The sequence below is a fragment of the Schistocerca nitens genome, chromosome 3, assembly GCF_023898315.1.
Source record: "Schistocerca nitens isolate TAMUIC-IGC-003100 chromosome 3, iqSchNite1.1, whole genome shotgun sequence".
Classification (NCBI taxonomy): Eukaryota; Metazoa; Arthropoda; class Insecta; order Orthoptera; family Acrididae; genus Schistocerca; species Schistocerca nitens.
Genome location: NC_064616.1, coordinates 878,728,279 through 878,749,454, shown reverse-complemented (window position 1 = coordinate 878,749,454; position 21,176 = coordinate 878,728,279). Strand labels below are relative to the sequence as shown.

General features: G+C 44.7%; 1 protein-coding gene and 1 pseudogene across 2 annotated transcripts in view; one reads left to right on the top strand and one right to left on the bottom strand.

The window, feature by feature from the left end:
* The first annotated feature begins 5,862 nt into the window (after positions 1-5,862).
* Positions 5,863-5,980, top strand: LOC126250228 (5S ribosomal RNA; annotated as a pseudogene).
* Positions 5,981-19,942: 13,962 nt separating this feature from the next.
* Positions 19,943-21,176, bottom strand: part of LOC126248918 (MAM domain-containing glycosylphosphatidylinositol anchor protein 1-like) — a 1,134,762-nt gene continuing 1,133,528 nt past the window's right edge. The window contains exon 9 of one of the 2 annotated variants that reach the window (XM_049950410.1): positions 19,943-20,689. In XM_049950410.1, the coding sequence (XP_049806367.1) occupies positions 20,469-20,689 (221 nt within the window). In that variant the 3' untranslated portion in view covers positions 19,943-20,468. The remainder of the gene's footprint in view (positions 20,690-21,176) is intronic. The other variant, XM_049950411.1, reaches the window with a different exon arrangement.

Sequence of the window (21,176 nt, the reverse complement as noted above, 5' to 3'; positions counted from 1 at the left end):
TACAGAAGGCAGTATTATTGTTAACAGCAGGTACCGTGAGCGAATGGAAACGAAGCGTACATCGTCGACATTTGCACTGTTGTACTATATTTTCAGCGAAATACAGGTACAAAGCTTAATAGAGCAAAAAATCGAACGAAATGCAATAACTCTGTAATGGGCCGTCAGAAATCATGGGTCTCTTGTGGCAGAATACTCAGAATGTATCCCTGACCGACCTCTGGAAGTTTGTCTCTGGAGTTTCGGTCCATCGTGTTTATACGGGCTGTCTCTCTTGGTGGTCAGATGCATTATGTCTAGTGTTATATCAGATAGTTGGAGTTTCGTTTTTTGCAAAGTGTAGTCGGAGTCAGTCTAAACAAATACTGCTTGTCATGTCTCTCATGCGAAGTCCAGTTTCGACGGAAAGCGTTGGTTTGTTCCCGTTCCAAGCCAAATGGTTTTTAGACCGGAATTTTACGTACCCATGCGCCAGAGCGGTCCCAGAATAATCTTGTGCGATATTCGTTTTATCGACATCAGCTACTCCCATCTAAAAGCGCTGCTCTGTCGCTGATGGAGTACTAGGTTATTGTTCGTGCTTTACTGTTCCTGTTAATACACGTCGATAAAACGAATATCGCACTAGACTAATTTGAGACCGCTCTGACGAATGGGTACGTAAAATTTCGATTTGAAAGTCGTTTTATCTGGAACAGGAAACAAACCGACGCTTTCCGTCAAAACTCTGCTTGAGAGCCGTATTGAGCAGTATTTATTTGGGCTGACTCCAGCTACACATTGCAAGAACGAAATTGCAAATATCAGTTGAAACACGAGAGAAAATGCGCCTGACGATCCATGGGTTTTATACTCCCAGAAAAAAATGCCACACTCTCAGGGGCAAGCTCATTTTACTGACAATTGATGTGACAAGTATTTCATCATTGTAGCAGTATATGATAACAAGTTCAGACCAAATAAAATACACATATCACAAAAAAGGTGCCCAAACAGTCCCATTAACACACAGTGTACCTCACTCTGGCGGCAATGAGTTCCTGTTTTCTTTTATGCATACGATCGTAAATGTGCTGAATGGCATCCTGCGATAGACTGTACCAAGAATCTTGCACCCTGTGTTGCAGTTCGGCTGTGGTTCGTGCAGACTCTGGATAACGAGTAAGTTCCCACTTCACTATGTTCCATACGTGTTCAAGTCCGCCTCGATAGCTGAGTGGTCAGCGTGGCGGTCTGTCACGCCAAGGGGCCTTGGTTCGATTCCCGGATGGGTCGGATATTTTCTCCCCTCAGGGACTGGGTGTTGTGTTGTTCTCATTATCATTTCATCATCATCAATGGGAGACAACGGGAAACCACTACTGGAATCACTTCCTTAGACTCTCATGCGGTGGATCTCTCTGACGAGACTTCCCCCCATGACAAGACCTGCCGTAAGGCAGAACACAAAGTTGTTAATACGTGTTCAATTGACGGAAGATCTTGTGATCCTGCTGGTCAGGGCAGTTGTCGTACACCACGAAGAGCACGTTGCGTCGCAGCAGCCATATGTGGACGTGCATTGTCCTACTGGAAAGCACATCATCAACCTTTCGAAGAAATGGCAGTAGTATGGGGACAGAAAATTGTCTAAGGTAGCGTGCGCAGGTTACTTTACCCTGCAGAAACACAGAATTTGACCTCGAGCTGTAACTGATGATTCCACATTCCCTGAAGCCAGGGGAGGAACTGGTGTGTTGTGGGCGAATGCTCCCTGGAATAGGCCGCTCACCAAATCTATGCCGTACACATATACAGTACGTCCATCACTCGCATGCAGTTAGAAGCTACCCTCATAACTGCAGACAAGAGAGCGCCAATCCATTCTGTAGTCGACTCTTTCACCAAACCAAAACAGCCATGTTTGGCGGTGTCGGGGTGTCAGTGACAGCTTGGCCAGAGGCACACGTGATTTTAGTGTTACTACAAGCAGGCAGTTTCCAGCGGTGCTTGTTGAGTCAGTAGGTGCAAAACGTACCCGTATTTCTTCCCTGGATGAAGTTCGGTAGGCCACTGCTGCTCGCACAATGCATCGATCTTTTAGTGGTTGGTTGGTTGGTTGGTTTTTGGGGAAGGAGACCAGACAGCGTGGTCATCGGTCTCATCGGATTAGGGAAGGATGGGGAAGGAAGTCGGCCGTGCCCTTTCAGAGGAACCATCCCGGCATTTGCCTGGAGTGATTTAGGGAAATCACGGAAAACCTAAATCAGGATGGCCGGACGCGGGATTGAACCGTCGTCCTCCCGAATGCGAGTCCAGTGCCTTACCACTGCGCCACCTAGCTCGGATGATCTTTTAGTGCGTCTGTACTACACGTAGGGCCAGTTCGAGGACATTTTGCCACACAAGGGACTTAACATTTGGCGCCGTCTCAATCCATTTCCCCTTACACACTTTCACTCGTCTCACTTTTCTCTAGTAATTGTGATGTGCACTTCATAAAAATCTAACAAGTATTACACTTGGCCGCCTTTGGCGTCCCTCTCAGCTTGTCAACCCAAGCGGCAGCTTGTGTTGCTTTGGTTTTAAACTAGCACCAACGAAGCGGACATCCAGAACCTGGTCTACAGGTGTGAGAATGTTCCACAGACCATTGCTGTAAGCTGCGACAACAACTGATGCATTGTGCCCAATATGTGCAGCAACCCGATGATACGTCCATCATGCTTCCCGCAATGGCTGAAGTTGCTGATCATGAGTACGTCTCATAGGGCGGGCATTGTTGTACCCTAGAATGAATGTTGGAAACACTGTTCATCTCAAAAAATTGGCACGGCTACTGCCTGTAGAGAGAAAACAGAGGGCACACAGGTAGCTTCCTGAGCACCATCTGATCACCGATGACCGCGACAAACGAATCACTAACACTAAAATCGCCACAGTGTGCACATCTTATACCCTGATGCCTCTGAATACAGACCTTGAGGGCATTACACTATTTTCTATGGCAATATACAGGGCGTTTCCGTAAGAGCGTGCAAAAATGAACAGTACATAGAGAACACACCACTGAACAATTTGAGATTGGGAACCTGGAGTCAGCTTAAGGAGATATTGAAGTAAAACTGTCTACTGCTTTGTCTACCACTATTGTTTTCCAGCTTATTTACAACTAACATGCGTACAAGTTTACAGTACTGTGCTGTTTATTTACATGTACATTCTTTATTTCCTGCAAGGAAACAAGGAGGACCAGCTTAATTACAAGCAAGTCATGATGCAGGTTTTGTTTACTTTACTTGTCAATAAGGTGTCTCTGTTGTATCATATTTACAATGTCCCATGACAGTACGTCCTTTCAACCAACGACAGACCCATTAATTACACAGTACTATTCAGAGACGTACAGTACAATATGATGGAGCAATACCAGTACAGTATTTCCTGGTTGCTGGGTTGGAAGGGGAGGTCCTATTACATGGCCTGCGAGGTCACCTGACCTGAATCCCCTTGATTATTTCCTACGGGGATATCTAAAGTCACTTGTGCATGAGACCCCAGTGCTTACGGAGACGGAATTAGTCGCGAGGATTGTAGCTGCCTGTGACGTGATTGGAAACACACCAGGGATATTTGTCAAGGTGCGTCAGCATCTTTTTCGCCGATGTCATGCTTGCATTGAGGTTGACGGCCGTCAGTTTCAGCGCATTTTGTGAGATACAGTACAAATGATACGTTCATTGTGTCAATAATACACTCCTGGAAATTGAAATAAGAACACCGTGAATTCATTGTCCCAGGAAGGGGAAACTTTATTGACACATTCCTGGGGTCAGATACATCACATGATCACACTGACAGAACCACAGGCACATAGACACAGGCAACAGAGCATGCACAATTTCGGCACTAGTACAGTGTATATCCACCTTTCGCAGCGATGCAGGCTGCTATTCTCCCACGGAGACGATCCTAGAGATGCTGGATGTAGTCCTGTGGAACGGCTTGCCATGCCATTTCCACCTGGCGCCTCAGTTGGACCAGCGTTCGTGCTGGACGTGCAGACCGCGTGAGACGACGCTTCATCCAGTTCCAAACATGCTCAATGGGGGACAGATCCGGAGATCTTGCTGGCCAGGGTAGTTGACTTACACCTTCTAGAGCACGTTGGGTGGCACGGGATACATGCGGACGTGCATTGTCCTGTTGGAACAGCAAGTTCCCTTGCCGGTCTAGGAATGGTAGAACGATGGGTTCGATGACGGTTTGGATGTACCGTGCACTATTCAGTGTCCCCTCGACGATCACCAGGGGTGTACGGCCAGTGTAGGAGATCGCTCCCCACACCATGATGCCGGGTGTTGGCCCTGTGTGCCTCGGTCGTATGCAGTCCTGATTGTGGCGCTCACCTGCACGGCGCCAAACACGCATACGACCATCATTGGCACCAAGGCAGAAGCGACTCTCATCGCTGAAGACGACACGTCTCCATTCGTCCCTCCATTCACGCCTGTCGCGACACCACTGGAGGCGGGCTGCACGATGTTGGGGCGTGAGCGGAAGACGGCCTAACGGTGTGCGGGACCGTAGCCCAGCTTCATGGAGACGGTTGCGAATGGTCCTCGCCGATACCCCAGGAGCCACAGTGTCCCCAATTTGCTGGGAAGTGGCGGTGCGGTCCCCTACGGCACTGCGTAGGATCCTACGGTCTTGGCGTGCATCCGTGCGTCGCTGCGGTCCGGTCCCAGGTCGACGGGCACGTGCACCTTCCGCCGACCACTGGCGACAACATCGATGTACTGTGGAGACTTCACGCCCCACGTGTTGAGCAATTCGGCGGTACGTCCACCCGGCCTCCCGCATGCCCACTATACGCCCTCGCTCAAAGTCCGTCAACTGCACATACGGTTCACGTCCACGCTGTCGCGGCATGCTACCAGTGTTAAAGACTGCGATGGAGCTCCGTATGCCACGGAAAACTGGCTGACACTGACGGCGGCGGTGCACAAATGCTGCGCAGCTAGCGCCATTCGACGGCCAACACCGCGGTTCCTGGTGTGTCGGCTGTGCCGTGCGTGTGATCATTGCTTGTACAGCCCTCTCGCAGTGTCCGGAGCAAGTATGGTGGGTCTGACACACCGGTGTCCATGTGTTCTTTTTTCCATTTCCAGGAGTGTAGTATTAGCAGTTAACTATTTGTCAAGGTGCGTCAGCATCTTTTTCGCCGATGTCATGCTTGCATTGAGGTTGACGGCCGTCAGTTTCAGCGCATTTTGTGAGATACAGTACAAATGGTACGTTCAAAAAATGGCTCTGAGCACTATGGGACTCAACATCTTAGGTCATAAGTCCCCTAGAACTTAGAACTACTTAAACCTAACTAACCTAAGGACATCACACACACCCATGCCCGAGGCAGGATTCGAACCTGCGACCGTAGCAGTCCCGCTGTTCCGGACTGCAGCGCCAGAACCGCTAGACCACCGCGGCCGGCAATGGTACGTTCTTTGTGTCAATAATAGTATTAGCAGTTAACTAATGTAAATAAAAAGTCCACAATACTGTGATTTTATTCCTATTATCTCCTTAAGCTGGCTTCTCCGTCCCCAGGTTCCCTACCTAAAATTGTTCAGAGGAACATCCTTTATGTCCCGTTAAATTTTTGCACAATCTTGTGGAAACACCCTGTATGTAGGGACGTGAAAAGTGTCAGAGGCTGAGTGATCTTTGAGAGGGACACAGATAAGTGATCAGCACTGAAAGAGTTTTGAAAAGGGCCTCATTGTTGGTTTCCATTTGGCCGGCTGGCCGAATAGTTATTCAGATTTGTGGGGCGCTAGGATGGGATAGTGGCCCGATATTTTACTTCATGGGAACTTGAGGGCCAACGGCCTTGCCGCAGTGGTAACACCGGTTCCCATCAGATCACCGAATTTAAGCTCTGTTGGGCTGGGCTAGCACTTGGATGGGTGACCATCCGATCTGCCGAGCACTGTTGGCAAGCGGGGTGCACTCAGCCCTTGTGAGGAAAACTGAGAAGCTACTTGAATGAGAAGTAGCGGCTCTGGACTGACATACGGCTGGGAGAGCGGTCTGCTGACCAAACGCCTCTCCATATACGCATCCAGTGATGCCTGTGGGCTGAGGATGACACGGCTGTCGGTCGGTACCGTTGGGCCTTCATGGCCTATTTGGGAGGGCAAGCACACTCGTAGTAAAGATTGTATTCGACCATTTCTGTCCACTGTAAGGGAGAATCACCATATTGTGCACCAAGCACACCGTAACCCCTTCACATCTGCACGTGCCATCCGAGAACAAGTAAAGGACTCCCTTCAACATTCTGTGTCGTCCCGCGTCACCGGTAGAAGACCAACAGTTGCAGGAATCACTGGATGACAGACTGGAAATGACTCAGCTCTCCGGTCTGTGACGGTAATCTAAATACTGGCGGCCGAGAGGGCATTGGTGGCAGTTTCAAACCATGAAGTTTCATTTTGTTTCCTCCTCTCCTTCTGGGCGATTCACCTATTTTATAAGGTAGTGTGTGGTACTTCATGATTCAGTGAAAAGTCTTTTTCCAAACTTGTTCAGTCTTCTTTCTTAACTTTGAGCCGAAGGGCTGTCAGATTTTGTTCATTTACGTTTGGCTTTTCCCATTTTTGTACCTTTTCTTTGTGTTGCAATAATTTAACTGACAGTAGCTCCAGCTGGCAAAACGTTCAGTGCCCCAAAAGCAGCTAGTTTTGTAACATTGGAAGTGAGCTGCTGTGTTGATTGCTGTTAATGATACTGAGGATGCCACCCTTACATCTTCCAATCTTCCTCCATAAAAAAAAGAGGGATGTATCTTTCTGCTGGGTAATGAGAGACAAGGGAATGAAAGGAAGACAGGTACTCTGGGAACACTGTGTGAGAAGTGGTTCATTGAACCCTCTGCCAGGCGCTTTATTGTGAATAGCAGAGTAATCAAGTAGATGTAGATGTAGATGTAGATGTAGATGTAGATGCCTCATGTGCAGGCTGCCATTAACCCCACGACACAAAAGAATGTGTTTCGAGTGGTTCCGTGATCGGGAAGCATGAACTGCTGATGAATGACATCACACTGGGTGCAGTGATGAATCATGGAGCAACATCATCCCGGAAGACGATCGGCGACGAAAGTGGCGGTGACGCAGAGAAATGCCCTACCCTTCCGAAGGTTTGCAGAGATAAAGCTGGGTTATTTTGGGCGTCATTGTGTGGGGAGCCATTGGATATGGCTTCAGGTCACTGGCGGTAGTGACTGAGGGATCTCTTACGGCACTACGACACCCTGCAACAGTATCTTATTGCCTTTCTTCAACATTACAGTACTTGTCCATATGTGACACTTGTTTCTACGACCTGCGTGTATGCTGTTGAGGTACTCCCTTGACATCGAGATCCACAGGTATGTACCTGATATAACATGCAAGGGCAAGCTACGTCTCAGTGACCGGATCCAGGATGTCAAGGAGCAGTTACAACATTTTTCAGCCAGCTTCCCTTGGTAGAGGATACAATGGTTTTATGGCGCCCTTCCCAACCGAATCAATGCATGCGTCCAGGCCAGAGGAGACGCAACTTCGTACTGATAAGTGGGCTCATACTATCATGCGCCGGCCGGTGTGGCCGAGCGGTTCTAGGCGCTACAGTCTGGAGCCGCGCGACCGCTACGGTGGCAGGTTCGAATCCTGCCTCGGGCATGGATGTGTGTGATGTCCTTAGGTTAGTTAGGTTTAAGTAGTTCTAAGTTCTAGGGGACTGATGACCTCAGCTGTTACGTCCCATAGTGCTCAGAGCCATTTGAACCATACTGTCATGTTCTTCATAAATTTTACTCAGTCTTGTGATCATAGAAGGCGTGTCAGACACCCTTCCAACACGTGAAGTTTCATTTCCTTTCCTCCACCATTTTTGGGTGCTTCACTTTTTTATTACGCAGGACACTATCTGATCAAAAGCGTCTGAACACCGATACGTAGCGTAGAATTTACCACTAGATTTGACGTCAGGCGGGCCGTCAGTATAGAAGAACGCATCGAATACTGTGTTGTCAATAGAGGAACCTTAACAACAGAATGGAGAGGTCAGGAGAGCTAAGTCACTTCGAAAGCGGACTAATCATTGAATGTCACTTGAGCAGCAAATCCATCAAAGAGATTTAATTCTTTCTAAAGCTCCGCAAGTTGACTGTTGGTGATGTGACTGGGCAGTGGAAATGGGAAGGAAGAACCACAGTTAAACCAAGACCAGGTAGACCTCTCGTACTGACAGACAGGGAACTCGAGCAATGCGGATGTTGGTTAGTAAATTCACATGAAATCAGCGAAAGGGTTCATTCGTTAGTTCCAAAATGTTACTAGCAGTCCAGCTACCACAATTATTGTGCTTAGAGAGTTAAAAAGAATAGGATACAATGGTCAAGCAACTTGCAATATGCCACACATTTTTATAGTTAATGCTAAGTGTCGCGTGAAGTATTGTAATGTGCGATGTGATTGGCCAGGTGATGACTGGAAACCAGTGATTTGACGCGATGAATCACGCTATACCCTGTGGCAATCTGATGGAGGGGTTTGGGTTTGTCGAAAGCCTGGAGAACGTAACCTGCCGTAATGTAACAGTGACTTACGAAGGTGGTCGTGATACTATATGGGGGTGTTTTTCGTAGTTAGATTATGATACATTTCTGCGCTTAAGAAAACGCTGAGCGTGTGAAGGAGATGAACACATTTTACAGCAGTGTGTACTTCGCACAGTTCGGAAACGATGATTGTAAAGCGGCATCTGTGAGGCAATGATCTGGGTACAATACCATTCCTGAAATGGACTGGCCTCTGCAGAGTCCCGACCTGAACGCAGTGCAACACCCCTGGGATGTTTGCTCCAGACTCCAGCGTCCAACATCTTTACCTTCTTCTAGTTTCGGTTCTTGAGGATGAATGGGCTGCCATTCACGCACAGACACTTCATTGAAATTGTTCCCAGCAGAGTTCAAGCGTTGTATATATATATATATATATATATACTCCTGGAAATTGAAATAAGAACACCGTGAATTCATTGTCCCAGGAAGGGGAAACTTTATTGACACATTCCTGGGGTCAGATACATCACATGATCACACTGACAGAACCACAGGCACATAGACACAGGCAACAGAGCATGCACAATGTCGGCATGTCGGCACTAGTACAGTGTATATCCACCTTTCGCAGCAATGCAGGCTGCTATTCTCCCATGGAGACGATCGTAGAGATGCTGGATGTAGTCCTGTGGAACGGCTTGCCATGCCATTTCCACCTGGCGCCTCAGTTGGACCAGCGTTCGTGCTGGACGTGCAGACCGCGTGAGACGACGCTTCATCCAGTCCCAAACATGCTCAATGGGGGACAGATCCGGAGATCTTGCTGGCCAGGGTAGTTGACTTACACCTTCTAGAGCACGTTGGGTGGCACGGGATACATGCGGACGTGCATTGTCCTGTTGGAACAGCAAGTTCCCTTGCCGGTCTAGGAATGGTAGAACGATGGGTTCGATGACGGTTTGGATGTACCGTGCACTATTCAGTGTCCCCTCGACGATCACCAGTGGTGTACGGCCAGTGTAGGAGATCGCTCCCCACACCATGATGCCGGGTGTTGGCCCTGTGTGCCCCGGTCGTATGCAGTCCTGATTGTGGCGCTCACCTGCACGGCGCCAAACACGCATACGACCATCATTGGCACCAAGGCAGAAGCGACTCTCATCGCTGAAGACGACACGTCTCCATTCGTCCCTCCATTCACGCCTGTCGCGACACCACTGGAGGCGGGCTGCACGATGTTGGGGCGTGAGCGGAAGACGGCCTAACGGTGTGCGGGACCGTAGCCCAGCTTCATGGAGACGGTTGCGAATGGTCCTCGCCGATACCCCAGGAGCAACAGTGTCCCTAATTTGCTGGGAAGTGGCGGTGCGGTCCCCTACGGCACTGCGTAGGATCCTACGGTCTTGGCGTGCATCCGTGCGTCGCTGCGGTCCGGTCCCAGGTCGACGGGCACGTGCACCTTCCGCCGACCACTGGCGACAACATCGATGTACTGTGGAGACTTCACGCCCCACGTGTTGAGCAATTCGGCGGTACGTCCACCCGGCCTCCCGCATGCCCACTATACGCCCTCGCTCAAAGTCCGTCAACTGCACATACGGTTCACGTCCACGCTGTCGCGGCATGCTACCAGTGTTAAAGCCTGCGATGGAGCTCCGTATGCCACGGCAAACTGGCTGACACTGACGGCGGCGGTGCACAAATGCTGCGCAGCTAGCGCCATTCGACGGCCAACACCGCGGTTCCTGGTGTGTCCGCTGTGCCGTGCGTGTGATCATTGCTTGTACAGCCCTCTCGCAGTGTCCGGAGCAAGTATGGTGGGTCTGACACACCGGTGTCAATGTGTTCTTTTTTCCATTTCCAGGAGTATATATATATATATATATATATATATATATATATATATATATATATATATATATATATATATAAAGCATATGTCTGGTTTTGTGCAGAAATCAGGAGTGGAGCGGACTTTAGGGATATGAAGATCCTCTGTGCTGACGAACAGGTGGAGACATGGGTACTGAATAGCAGCCACTTAAATAACGGGACCCGTCGCTAACGGTGGAAATAATGATTCTGTTGTGTTACTACCACCGGAGACTGCGTATCTACATCTACATCTACATCTACATCCATACTCCGCAAGCCACCTTACGGTGTGTGGCGGAGGATACCTTGGGTACCTCTATCGGTTCTCCCTTCTATTCCAGTCTCGTATTGTTCGTGGAAAGAAAGATTGTCGGTATGCCTCTGTGTGCTCTAACCTCTCTGATTGTATCCTCACGGTCTCTTCGCGAGATGTACGTAGGAGGGAGCAATATACTGCTTGACTCCTCGGTGAAGGTATGTTCTCGAAACTTCAACAAAAGCCCGTACCGAGCTACTGAGCGTCTCTCCTGCAAAGTCTTCCACTGGAGTTTATCTATTATCTTCGTAACGCTTTCGCGATTACCAAATGATCGTTATAGGATCATCCTGTAACGAAGCGCGCTGCTCTCCGTTGGATCTTCTCTACTTCTTCTATCAACCCTATCTGGTACGGATCCCACACTGGTGAGCAATATTCAAGCAGTTGGCGAACAAGTGTACTGGAACCTACTTCCTTTGTTTTCGGATTGCATTTCCTTAGGATTCTTCCAGTGAATCTCAGTCTGGCAACTGCTTTACCGACTATTAATTTATATTCCATTTTAAATCACTCCTAATGCCTACTCACAGATAATTTATGGAATTAACTGCTTCCAGTTGCTGACCTGCTATATTGTAGCTAAATAGTAAAGGATCTTTCTTTCTATGTATCCGCAGCACATTACACTTGTCTACATTGAGATTCAATTGCCATTCCCTGCACCATGCATCAATTCGTTGCAGATCCTCCTGCATTTCACTACAATTTCCCATTGTTACAACCTCTCGATATACCACAGCATCATCCGCCAAAAACCTCAGTGAACTTCCGATGTTATCCACAAGGTCATTTATGTCTATTGTGAATAGCAACGGTCCTACGACACTCCCCTGCGGCACACCTGAAATCACTCTTACTTCGGAAGACTTCTCTCCATTGAGAATGATATGCTGCGTTCTGTTATCTAGGAACTCTTCAATCCAATCACACAATTGGTCTGATAGTCCATATGCTCTTACTTTGTTCTGGCATAGGTGGTAAAACAACGAAGTGCAGGATATGAGGACTCAAAGACAAAGATATCATTGTGGTGGATGAGGAAGAGTATGGGAATAAAACTGATGTAAATAACATGTCCACAATGATACGAACCGAAGTATATAATTTATGTATGATTTTGACGTGGTTCATTTACATTTACAGGGTGAGGCAGAACTAAAAAAAAATGGCTCTGAGCACTATGGGACTTAACAGCTATGGTCATCAGTCCCCTAGAACTTAGAACTACTTAAACCTAACTAACCTAAGGACATCACACAACACCCAGCCATCACGAGGCAGAGAAAATCCCTGACCCTGCCGGGAATCGAACCCGGGAACCCGGGCGTGGGAAGCGAGAACGCTACCGCACGACCACGAGATGCGGGCTCAGAACTCAACGGAAAAACTTTCAGAGCTTGTTCCGGAATACATTCTGAGTACTTTGGTATAAGAGACCCACGGTCTCCGGCAGCTCGTTGCAGAATTATTGCATTTTGTTTGGATTCTTGCCCTATAACTGTTTTCTGAGTTGCACTGAAAGATGTGCATAACAGTGCAAGTGTCGATGGTTGGGCTTTGTGCCTTGTTTCCATTCACTCACGGTACCTGCTGTTGACATTAGGAATGCCTCCCTTACCTCGTTTTCATTCAGTGATTCTCGATACTGTCTGGGGGTTTGTTTTCTGGCAGTGTTAGTTGTGCGTTTACAGTGATCTGCAGCATTACTATAGATAGTGTTCCGGCGTGACGTCAAGCGCCGGCACGACGATCGAGAACGGAAGAGCAGAGAGGGCTGTGAGACGACGTCAGCCAATAGGACGCTGACGCACCCCTCCCTAGGACGGCAACCGAGACAGAAGCGGCCTCTACACGAAGAGAATGTAAGCGCCGCTCTGTCTGGCCCCGCCCGAGTTGAAGACGAGCCGTCCTCCGAAAGCTAAGGCAGTGACTTGTGAACTGTATTGTGTTGTTTGTATTGGAACTGTATATACTGACTGATTATTTGCATGTCGCCATTTGTTTGCGACACACCATTTGGAATACGCAAAGTATTGTCATTTATCTTACTGTAATAAACTTTATTAATACGTTTTGCTTGAGTTGTTGTTTAGCGATCCGAGAAAGCAGGTTTCCTAGGCACCCTATATTAGACGAGAGGGCAGAACACAACAGATAGATTACTGATGAAGAGTTGTCCATATGCAACTCGTCTACTGGTTCACTCTGTGCGGTGGAACAGGGGCACCAAGAGGCTGTACAGAGCTGTTTCTGCATCAATGGCAGCCTGCGACTTCCCGGGTTTCTTACTCTTCTTACACACTCAGTTTAATGGGAGTTAGCAATAAGAATCAGTATTTGGCTATGTGTGGCTTTGGTTGAAAACCTGGCTCAGTGATGTCGTAGTGCTGAGCCATAAATTTCTGCTTTGCACCAAAGAGCTAAGATAGCTAAATAATCTGTAGTAAATTGTGATCTTAAGGTCTAATAATTTGAGCAAAGGTAACTTAAACCAATGTAATAATAATAAGTTGCAGTTATGAGAAATGATCAGAAATGATAAAACTGGGAAATACAATATTTGAAAATTGAATTAGGTCATACCACTAGTTTAAAGATACATAGGTTTCACAATTTATTAAGAGATCAAGCAATGTCGTTCAGAAGTGGTTGTCACACAAAATATACTTAAACAAGGTTGTAGAATAATAAATATTGAAAATCAGTTGATACTGCATCGACCAAAGCACGTGTGGTTGTAGAATCCCCAGTAATTTAACAATTCATCATTAGTTCGAAAGTTACAACCGAATTTAGTTGTAACTGAATTTAACTAAGTATAAAGCTGCATCAGTGGTGATACGAAACAGAAGTCTTACAAAACCTTCCTATCACACGAGTTTATTACGACGTCCTATGTCGTCTTATAGCAGGACATCAAAGTAAAACTTTGCTACCATCTCGTCCAGTGGCCCATACAGAAGTGTCCTTCTCGTTTCTGCCTTGCACCCAATAGCCCTTGCACTCGCAGCGTTCTCCAGCGACCTACCGCTCCCGCCGCTGAGACTTTGGGAACTTCCACCAAAAGCACGACTTTCTTACAATGTCATAAAATGCACGAAATGGACCACCATTTTAATATTAAAAATCCTTAAAACTGGACGTCTGTAAAAGCTTACTAGCTAACGTTTCCAATGATACTAAACAAAATATTCTTCAAATCGGTCCTTCGACTTAAATAAATACCTACGAGTCTAGCGCACACGTGCTTAACAACATTTGCCTTGGAATAAATGAAATAATCAATATAAAATGCCATAATGCTTCACTTTGTTGTGTGCATGTAGAGTACTTTTATGGTTCGACACATTTACATAATAAAATACTTAAAACTACTCTCACTATGCAGGAAATGAAGAATGTATTGTAATTTTGCTTATTGCGATAATAGCTGTGGTACTGTTTTTTCATCCAACACCTGGTTGATTGTGCTTAATTACTTGGTTTAATGTTTAATATTTGAAATGTTTGTGGAAATGTTATTAGTTTCGCTGTAATTTATAACTTTTATTTTTTTATTCATAAAATTGTGGTTGGCATTTGATTAGATGCGTCGCGCCATCCATCTAATCAAATATATATGCGAAGCCTGAATGTGCGCATTTCGCTTCTCCAAGCGAAATTCGCACATTCAGGCTTCGCAGCGCGACTCCTCACATGCCAGCGATAAAGAAATGTCTCTCACAAAATTTCGCCCGGCGAGGCGAGTACATCCGGTAGAAAACGGATGTTAAAGAGTGGCAATACTGTAACCACAGGTATGGTAACTATTTCTGTCAGCCAGTAACAGTCATCATGTACAGCTGGTATAGTGAATCGAGTTTTTGGGTTAGCGAGCAGCAGGTCGATGGTTCGATCCTGGATTGAGGCATATATTTCTTATTTGGTAAATGTAGTCCAGGTGGTACGATATTTGGCATCTTAATCGTCAACAACTATTGCAGCGGTCCTCTAGAATACATTTGGACTTATATACTACAATCGTAGAAATAGAAAATTAGTCATCTTTGAAAGAAGCCATTTTCACATCGTGGGCGTGAATTTATTCACACCACTTCATCTACTAGATGCGAAACCTGTTTTCTTTGTACTCTCCTCCAATAGTCCCATAGATTAGTACCAACTATTATTATTGCCTCGTTCAGGTCCAGGCCTTATGTTACCAGTCAGACTAGCAACGTGCTTTGCGAATAATGTCCAAACTCGGTTACTATTTGTGTGTGTTATCACCATGGTCCCAGTAATTAGCCTTTCGGCATTGAGTCTGGTAACCGCATGCTGTTTAGCACGTATCTCAATGCATTCTTCTTCTTCTTCTTCTTCTTCTTCTTATTATTATTATTTTTACAATCGTATTGACCAACTGGGATCACGTTAACAACTTCAGTTCCTCTTCTTCCTTTCCTGTTGTTTCCTATTTTCCAAAATGGTTCAAATGGTTCTGAGTACTATGTGACTTAACATCTGAGGTCATCAGTCCCCTAGAACTTACGACTACTTAAACCTAACTAACCTAAGGACATCACACACATCCATGCCCGAGGCAGGATTCGAACCTGCGAACGGAGCAGTCGCGCGGTTTCAGCCTGAAGCGCCTAGAACCGCTCGGCCACACTGGCCGGCCTATGTTTCCAGTGTTCCCTCTTTTTCTCCTCATGAAGTCTCGTCCTTTCTTCTGTCCATGTTGTTCCCAATTTTTTATTTCTTCTGGTTTTAAAGCCTTCCAAATTTAGTCTTTGATTTTTAAAACGGTTTGTTTCTGCTGTTTCTGATTCTTTGATGTTGTTTCTTTCTAGATCTTTCCTTACTTCTGTAATTCATGCTATTGTCGATTTCTTCTTCCAGAAATATAGGAGTATTTGTTTTGTTAGACAATTTCCATCCATTCGGTAGATTTCTCCGCAAAAGGTTAATATTCGTCTGGCCATTACTTCAGACATTTTCTTTATATTTTTGTAGATTTCCTCATTACTTCTTATTTTCCAACCATCTGCAGTTTTTATTGCACCCATTATTTTTGTAATAATTCTTCTTTTCAGTGCCTCTAGTTTGTCCGTCTTATAGTTCATCGTTCGGCATTCAGATCCATATAAACATTCTGGTCGTACCACTGTGGTGTAGTTTTTTGGTTTTGTTCTCTAGATATACATTTCTTGTTGTAAATATTTTTGGTTAAACCATATGCTCTTTCCGTTTTGTTAATTCTTACATGTATTGAAGATTTTTCTAGTCCATTCTCTTGTGTAGTGTCTCCAAGATATTTAAATTTATTTACTCGCTCTGTTTCACCTATTTGTGTTTCTGTTAATTTTGACGCATTTTTTATATTTTTCATGAATTTTGCTTTTTCAGCAGAAATTTTGAGGCTTGTTCTGTTTGCTATTTTCTCCAGAAGGCTCATTTGAATAACTGCTTCTGTCAGGTTTTCTGAAAGTATTGCAAAATAATCGGCAAAAGCCTAGCAGTTTACCTTAATTCCATTTGTTTTAATTCCCAGAGTTATTGGTTCAATTTAGTGATTTTGTTAGCTCCGAATTCCAGATCCTTACAATTTTTCTAGAACACAATTAAAGAGTAAAGGTGATAAACCATCACCTTGTCTAACACCAGTTTTTATTTAAAATGGCTCAGATACTTCTCCCATAAATTTGGCTTTAGATATTGTACCTGTTAGTTTTTCACGAATTATATTTGCTAATTTTGATTTAACACCAAATTCTCTAATGACCTTACCTATTGTTTCTCTGTCTATACAATCAAATGCTGTCTTGAAATCAATAAGGAATAAATGACACTATTATTGGTTTGCTGGTTAACATTCTATGGCGAATTATTGACTTTAAGTTAAAAAATTGTTCTGCACAGGATCTTCCCTTTCGAAAATCACCCTGATATTCTCCCAGTTGTTTGTCTAAAGCATCTACCACTCCGTTCAGGAGGTTCGAGTCCTCCCTCGGTCATGGGTGGGTGTGTTTGTCCTTAGGATCATGAAGGTTAAGTAGTGTGTAAGCTTAGGGACTGATGAACTTAGCAGTTAAATCCCATAAGATTTCACACATATTTGAACCTTTTTGAACTCCGTTCAGGAGAATTTTTGATAATGTTTTGTATGCCACTGGCAGAAGTGACACTTCTCTGTAATTATTGACATTTTGTTTGTCTCCCATTTTATGTAGCGGGTGGATTAATGTTGTTTTCCATTCAACTTGAATCTTTTCAGTTTTCCAAATGTTCCCAAAAAGCAGCTGTAGATCCTTTATGATTTTTGGTTCTGACCACTTCAATAGTTCTGCTGTAATGGAGTCCTCACCACTCGCTTTATTGTTTTTAAGTGTTTTGATGACTTCACGAATTTCTAACTCTGTTGGTGAGAAATCTTCCTCTAGATTTTGAGTTGGCACTGGAAATTCTAATTTATCTTTTCGAACTGGACAGTTTAACAACTTTTCAAAAAATTTTGCTAAAATTTCACAACTTTCTTTGTTATTTAATCTCATTTTGCCATTTTCATCTTTGAAACAAATACTTGGTGCCTGATATCCTTTAGGTATGTGTTTAAAAGTTTGGTAAAAAGTCTAGTACTATTTTTGGTGAAATTTTCTTCTATTTCAATTAGCTGAAAATTTTCAAAGTTTTATTATTATTATTTTATCTATGGGACTGTGGAAACATCTTGTCTATTATCATTAGGGGAACAGAGCTTATTCGAAACCGAACATTTCACAATTAGCGGTGTCAGGATGAATCATGCAGAACAATATCTGTCAAAGGGGTAATGCGCGTTAGGTGGAATAACACGCAGCACAGACGGCGTGTTTATACTGTATCCGCTGCCTCGGACAGAGACTAGTTGCGAGCGGAGTAATGCGCCCGAGACAGAATCCAGTGTACATGCGTACACGTATCAAATTTTCTCATTGTAAACCTCTAAACCAATGTGGCAGACGTATGGCATACACAAACGATGAATATGTGGATATGCTTCTGGTCCTTGGTGCATCTGATAACTGGGCTGGTGTTACCGCTCGTGAATATGCAGCTAGATATCCTCGTCAACGCCATACAGATAAAAATGTGTTTCGTCATCTGGAGCTGCGCCTTCGGGAGTCAGGTTCTCTCCTTCCACCATCGCGTGACAGAGGTCGTTCACAGGACTCCGTACTCCAGCTATTGAGGAAGCTATTCTGGAGGTCATACACCAAGAAGCTCAACGAAGTACATGTAGCGTAGCAAGGCAGTTGCGTGTCTCACAACGCATGGTCGTTAAAGTGCTGCACAAGCGTGGGCTGCACCTGTATCATTATGCTTTCACACAACACCTGCATCCTGCAGATCACCATCAGCGGATGCAGTTCTGTTAATGATTACAGCAACAACAGAAAGCCAACGATACTTTGTGAACACTGTAATATGGTCGGATGAAGCAGCATTCACTCGTGAGGGTGTCTTCAATATGCACAATGCCCACCAGTGGTGTGAGGTTAATCCGCACGTCACCCGCGACCATGGATATCAAGTTCACTTTGGTATCAACGCCTGGGCCGGAATATGGGGCGACAGGTGTTTGGGTCCCCACATATTGCCTGACCGGTTGACTGCACAAAGGTATCACGCATCCCTCTCAAACTATCTGCCTGATGCGCTGGACGATGTTCCACTACATGTTCGGTAGAGAATGTGGTTCCAACATGATGGTGCACCTCCACACTCTGGAATTAATGTGCGACAGTATTTGGACAGAACATTTCCAGGGAAATGGCTTGGACGTGGAGGTCCAGTTGTATGGCTACCGCGTTCACCTGCGAAGGGTCCAGAGCTCTATGATCCGGCGGGCTGCGCAATGTTTGCACGTGCAGGGAGGTCGCTTTGAGCATCTGTTGTTCTGAGGAAAACGTATTGCGTTGTGAAGGTCACGCGGTCATTAATATGGACATTATAATTGTCACTGCTAATGTGCGCCATCTGAGTGCTCATATTAAATGTAGTATAAATGACAAGTAGATGTTATGGTTTGTACTACGCTATCATCTTTGGCATCTCGAAATAGATATTGTTTTTGTATTTATTCCGTCCTATGACAGTTCATTTGTTTCAACTGTCTATTTCTTATTTGTCTAACCACGTATTTGCTGTGTTCAGCGTTATAAAATGTTGTAAATTTAGGATACATGTGACTGAAGAAACGGTGTATATTACAGTATGAAATGTCAGAATGAAATTAGAAAAAAAAGAGCATGCGTAGTAACTCAGGATCGAATCCTCGACATCCTGCATGCTAACCCAAAACTCTACCCACTGCACCAACTGTACAGCATAAATCATATGTACTGACAGAGGTAGGTACCATACATGTAGTTACAGTGTTGCCAGAATGCCACTCTGTAACGTCCTTTTTCTGCCGGATGTACTCACCGGACGAAATTTTGTGACAGACATTTTTTTTATCGCTGGCATTTGAGGAATCGCGCTGCGAAGGCCGAGTGTGCGAATTTCGCTTCACTATATATATATATATATATATATATGTGTGTGTGTAAGAGGTAAGTGTAACTGGACACTGGCAAGAATTTAAGACTTACGAAAGACGGATATTCTTAAATACAATTATGATCTGCAGTGATTCAAGGAAAAATGGTAGAGCAAATCCAAGCATATCAAAATGATCAACGCAGTATATACGAGTATATAGCTTCATATTACTCTCCACCCTTCCAATCCATGCTGTGTGTTGATCATCACGAAAAAAAACAATCATGTCTTACACACTGGATGCAGCATCGTCGCCTGCATTGCAGTACCAATCACATCACTGCACATTTTACACAGAAACACCAATGTGAATAATTGTGAAATTCATACTTTTTCTTTTTAAACATAAAAAACTGTTTTTATATTTTAAATGCATTTACAATTAGAAAGGGAACTTTGTTGTGTTGTTGCGTAGCATGTTTCACAATCCTTGTGAACCACTTTTCACTGTAAGTATTGCATGACACTCAATGATTAACTGGAACTGCCTGATAGATATGAGGGATGTAATAGGTGTAGTTTTAAAAGATGTACCAGTGTAAGAGGTAAATACATCGTTGTTACTGTTTATTTACATATCAAATCACATTTTTGACATAATTAAAACAATACATTATTACATTCAGAACTCTGGTAACCGAATCAGCGATACTAGTATTACAGACTTGCAATTTTGAATTAACTACAGGTATGATGTTCTACAATATCACTGTGAAATACTTTCAGAGTTCATGTAATTCAGTGCTTCATGATACTATTCAGTTCTGAAGCTTACAGTATATTGAATGTACTTGAATTGGGGGTGAATAAGTTCGTTCATTGTACCTGAGTAACGTACCCACAAACCAAAAGTCGATATTGGTTCTGTTCTGGTCATGAACCATGCACTGCATGTACGTAATTACTTAATTAATTCCTAGAAAATCGAGCTCTTACGTCTCTTTAACATTATTACATCGTAGACTCAGTCACAATAAAACTCTTTCTCGAAGAAACATGTTGAACAGAAAAGTCTGGTGCGTATATTTCAAGTGCGCTTCTACTCCGCCAGAGAAGCTGCAGGTAGGGAACGAAACTGTCGGTAAAAATCCATGGTGCTGCAATCACTGGCGATCACGCGTCATCGTCAGCCGGCCTCGCCATGTTGAAGTCGAGGATCTCGTCCGAAGTGAGGTAGCGAACATCGGAGTCTTCCGCCACGTTCCTCTGCCTTCTCAGTCTTAGCCTTTTCTTCACGACGAAGAATGCGGCGACGGAGAGCAGCGCTGCCAGTATTACGGCAACCACAATGCCGATAGTCTTGGCAGATGGGCCGCTCGAAGGGGCTGCCTTAACTGGAAAGTGAGATAACGGGTGCGTTAATTCCACAAATCTAGCGTCGTTAAAAAAGTTAAGCTTTAAAGTACATTTTACATGTAAATGCGCTACCAGTGGGAGCACCAATAAAGTGACTGGGAGAAATATCAACAGCTACTTTAATTAAATACAATTATGAAAAAAATTGCGATACAAATAATAATGTCGAATGATGAAATTTCGAGAATACATTTATCTAGGTAAGTGGTTAACATTGAAAGATCATAATGCAAGCGCGAGATAAGCCATTGCAAATGGGAAATTCTGGTACATTAATAACCGGTGTAACCGCCAGAATGTTGAATGCAAGCATGCAAACTTGCATGCATCGGGTTGTTCAGGTGCCGAGTGTTGGTTTGTGGTATGGAATTTCATGCCTCTTGCACTTGGTCAGTCAATACATGGATAGTTAATGCTGTATGTGGATGGTCTTGGAGTTGACATCTGGTGATGTCTCATATGTGC